General features: G+C 40.8%; 1 protein-coding gene across 1 annotated transcript; it reads left to right on the top strand.

The window, feature by feature from the left end:
* Window positions 1–234: 234 nt before the first annotated feature.
* Window positions 235–1,999, top strand: LOC116620912. The gene has a single exon (XM_032386886.2). It carries the CDS (start codon window positions 424–426, stop codon window positions 1,357–1,359), a length of 936 nt encoding a protein of 311 aa, XP_032242777.2. The 5' UTR covers window positions 235–423; the 3' UTR covers window positions 1,360–1,999.
* Window positions 2,000–3,991: the final 1,992 nt, after the last annotated feature.

Here is a 3,991-nt window from a genome sequence, read left to right as displayed (position 1 = left end):
AAATGAAAATATATTTTTTCCTATAGTATTAAGCTTTTAAAAAATGTTGGCGAGCCGTTGCTAGGGGCAACCGGTCTGTTTGCAGTTTGTTTTGATCTAGAAGTCGGATTTGAAAGGGCCGATTTCGATGGGGTTTTCGATTTTCTCTTGTTGGGGTTCCCTGTGTTTTATCCACGTGACTGAATATATCACTAACAAGAGAGTTTACATGCAGAACCTTCCTAAATATCGATCTTCACATTTCAACATCAAGTCAAAATACAACCTTCCATTTTACTCTTCAAATATGCCTAAATTTGCTAACCAGAGACGCAAAAAGCGGCGTTTTTGTGGGAACCGCTTTACAGGAAGTCTCAATTTAGAGGAAAGAGAGTTAAAAACAGTCCTAATGAGTCGGAAAACGAACCGAGTTGTTCGACTGGCATGGAGCCTGTTCAAGAAGGCAATCCTGCAAAATCTGCTTCTTTTCGAAAGCTTTCGAAAACCGCTGTCGAGGCAGATACAGTGCCTAAACCTTCCCAATCCACTGCAAAGGTATCTGATGCTAAGGTGACCGGGTATCGTTTCGTGGATATGGACATTCTTAGCAATATTTTCGCTTTGCTACGATGTGGTGACTGTGGCGAGTTCTGCCTCGTGCTCGGAGAAGACGAGCACAACCGGAAGGGTTGTGCCTCGAAGCTACGTCTAACCTGCCAGAACTGTGACTGGGAGCATATCACTTATACTTCGAAAGTTCAAGGGCAAAGTTATGGAGTGAATCGCAGACTGGTTTACAGCATGAGAACACTCGGAAAGGGACATACTGGAGCCAGAAAGTTATGTTTACTTATGAACATGCCGCCACCACCTACTGCGAGGGCATTCACTAAAAACTCGCGCACACTGCTGAAGCATGTAAAGGAAATTGCAACCAAAAGTATGGGTGATTCTGCAAAAGAGCTTAAAGCAGATACATCGGATGGGCCAACCAATTGCGGTGCTTCATTCGATGGCACCTGGCAGAGAAGGGGCTTTTCATCTCTGAATGGCTGTGTCACCGGCATCTCTATTGACACAGGGAAAGTTCTCGATGTAGAGGCCCTTACGGTGTCCTGCAAACAATGCAAGCTGCATGATCATCTAGATAAGGATAGCGAGGAATACCGTTTGTGGAAGGCAGATCACAACGACTGCAAGGCCAACTTCAGGGGTTCCGCACCTGCTATGGAGCCTGAGGGTGTACAGCGAATCTTCAATCGTTCTGTAGAAACCCACAATATCCGTTACACTGAATATTATGGTGATGGCGATTGCAAAAGTTTTAATAGAGTTGAGAAAGTCTATGAGGCTGACAATATTATAGTTAAGAAAAAGTAGTGTATTGGGCACGTACAGAAGAGAGTTGGTAACTCCCTTCGAAAACTGAAACGTGACACCCCAGGTCTAGGCGGCAAAGGCAAGCTAACCGATGCACTCATTGACAAACTACAGAATTATTATGGCATTGCCATACGTTCAAATGTTGGAAACTTGGAGCAGATGCGATTCATGCTAGTCTTATGCATTGTGCTTCTAATGAAGCCAGAGTGCTGCATGACCACTGCCCGACTTGAAGCACAAGCTGGTGTAAATATCAGAAAGACAAAGCAGACCACACCAATACATTTAAGCAAAGTGCTGGTCTGTCATTGGAGATACTGGCCAAGGTAAAGCCAGTATATGTTAGGCTAAGTGAAGCCAGTCTGCTGGAGAAATGCCTACATGGCAAAACACAGAACCAGAATGAGCGTTTGAATGCAATGATTTGGCAGCGAGTGCCCAAGGAGGTGTATGTCGGCAGTGATATTCTTGAATTGGGCTTGTATGATGCTGTATGTCATTTTAACTTGGGGTACAGCTCTGTACTAAGATTGTTGGAAGACCTAAAAATCCCTGCCGGCAAATATACGGAAGCAGGCTGTGGCCTTGAGGATACTTCTAGAGTTCGGCTTGCAGAGTATAAAAGTAAGGAGGCATCTAAAACAAGGAGAAAGGTCCTGAGAGGCAAAAGAAAAAAGAAAGAGGACAAGAAGAAGCAAGCTGAGGGCTCTTTATATTATCCTGGTGGATTTTAGAAAGTATGATCTGAAAACTGCCCTTATATTATGAATTTACACATTTACGTTATCTTTAACTTGAGATTTCTCAAATTGTGAGATTTTCGTATATTAGTAATACTCTAACAGTGATATCTTCCAGAGAATTTGTTGGAATTGGCTATTTTTTTCAGGGGATGTGCAGTATATGTATTCTTATACAAAGACCTAAAGGATAAACATTTGCTTTAAATCTTAAATTAAAAATAATTTTCAAACCTGACAAACAAATATCCAAATATTAGTTTCTGACAAAATATTCCTCTAATTTGAAAAATATCACCAGGGTAATTTCTATACTTCATTGTATGCATATGTTGTAGTAGAAGATTTCCTGAAAGTTTGGTGGCTATTGATAAAAAAATAAAGGAGTTATCACTGTAAGACTGGATACCATGATTTCGGGGTAATTAAGCCCCCCTGGTTGCCATAGCAACGCAATGTTTTGTCAAGTATGTCAATAAATTTATCTGACATTACTGTCACGCTGCCTCTAATGTTTACACAACTCCAATCCCCGATATCTCGCAATCAAATTTCACCCCATCTTGCTCTAAATATGTGAATTAAGGGTACACTTCTAACCGCCCGACTCCTGCGCAACTTGGCAAGCGTCTAGTATAGATATTGTTCTGTCACACCGTGCCGCGGATAATCAAAACCTTTTTTTGCTACGGACTTAATTAGCGCGTTGTAGCCAAGGAAGCAAAATTATTCCACGCCTAAATTTGACCCTCGATTATTAAATCAACGAGGTTGTGTGACGTCAAATGTAGACACGGTTTGTCAGTTCAGTACATGACAAAAGATATTAAGCAGATCCCGGGAGGTTACGCGCTTTTGGTCTGTATAAATAATTCGCATGTTTAAAAGTGGTCGATTTCGCACTTCGGACCAAGCAAAAGCACTTAAAATTAAGCGCGTATAAAAAATAATTATCTTAGGAGGAAAGTACAATCATTAAGCTTTAAATTTATATATAGTTTGTTGGCATTTGCTTTAATCCGACGAGCGCGTACCTCGGTATCCTCAAGTCAACGGATGACTCTAGTTACTGGGGGTAAATTTATGAAGCAAATTCATAAGTCTATTTTCGGTGGACCCCCTGGATCAGCCACAGGTCAGCCTCGTTTTCGTGTGGTATGCCCAAAACAATGGAGGTAATGAATACTCTGACAAAAGTAAAGCGATGAACAGTTTTACAGTTTTACATTTCTTGGAAATGAACAAAATGCTAATAACGCGAGTGTTATAGGTGATCTTCAAAGCAATACAGGGTTCATTGACTTGCTGCTTCCAGCAAGAAAATCTTAAATCTTTTTGAATCTGTGTCAGGCGATTCAAATTTCATTATCGCGCTGCTTCCTTTAAAAAATTATCTGAGATAAATTTTTTTTAAATCTGTGTCAGGTGATTCAGGGTATCTATAGGGTATTTATAATTTCCAATTGCGGTGTTACGATCTATATCTGATATGAATGAAGCTGGAAAGTGTACTTGTTTATTGAGACCATACAATACACCAAAAACTGGAATTTGTCTATGCCAAATTTTCGTCTTTAATAAGACCTCTTCGTCAAATCCAGTTTTTGGTGTATTGTATACATTTTTTTGGTTCACGAACACGACTATTTGGGCTTTTTGTATTTGATTATTAAGACCGTCATACTAATCCTTCAAACCTTATGTGCAAGCACAAATTCCAAAGAAACATTGTCCTCTCGTCTTGCATATCGCCTCGCAGTGGGGATCAGTGTAACCCGCTGACCTCCCGAACGCGTTGACAGTGCAGACAGCAGATGATCTGGACAGCGGCATTACCCTATCGGGCACAAAACAAGAGCACGACTCAAAAAAGCATCTTCTCACTGTTA

This window comes from Nematostella vectensis, chromosome 12 (genome assembly GCF_932526225.1).
Source record: "Nematostella vectensis chromosome 12, jaNemVect1.1, whole genome shotgun sequence".
Lineage (NCBI taxonomy): Eukaryota > Metazoa > Cnidaria > Anthozoa > Actiniaria > Edwardsiidae > Nematostella > Nematostella vectensis.
This window is presented reverse-complemented; position numbering and strand designations above follow the sequence as displayed.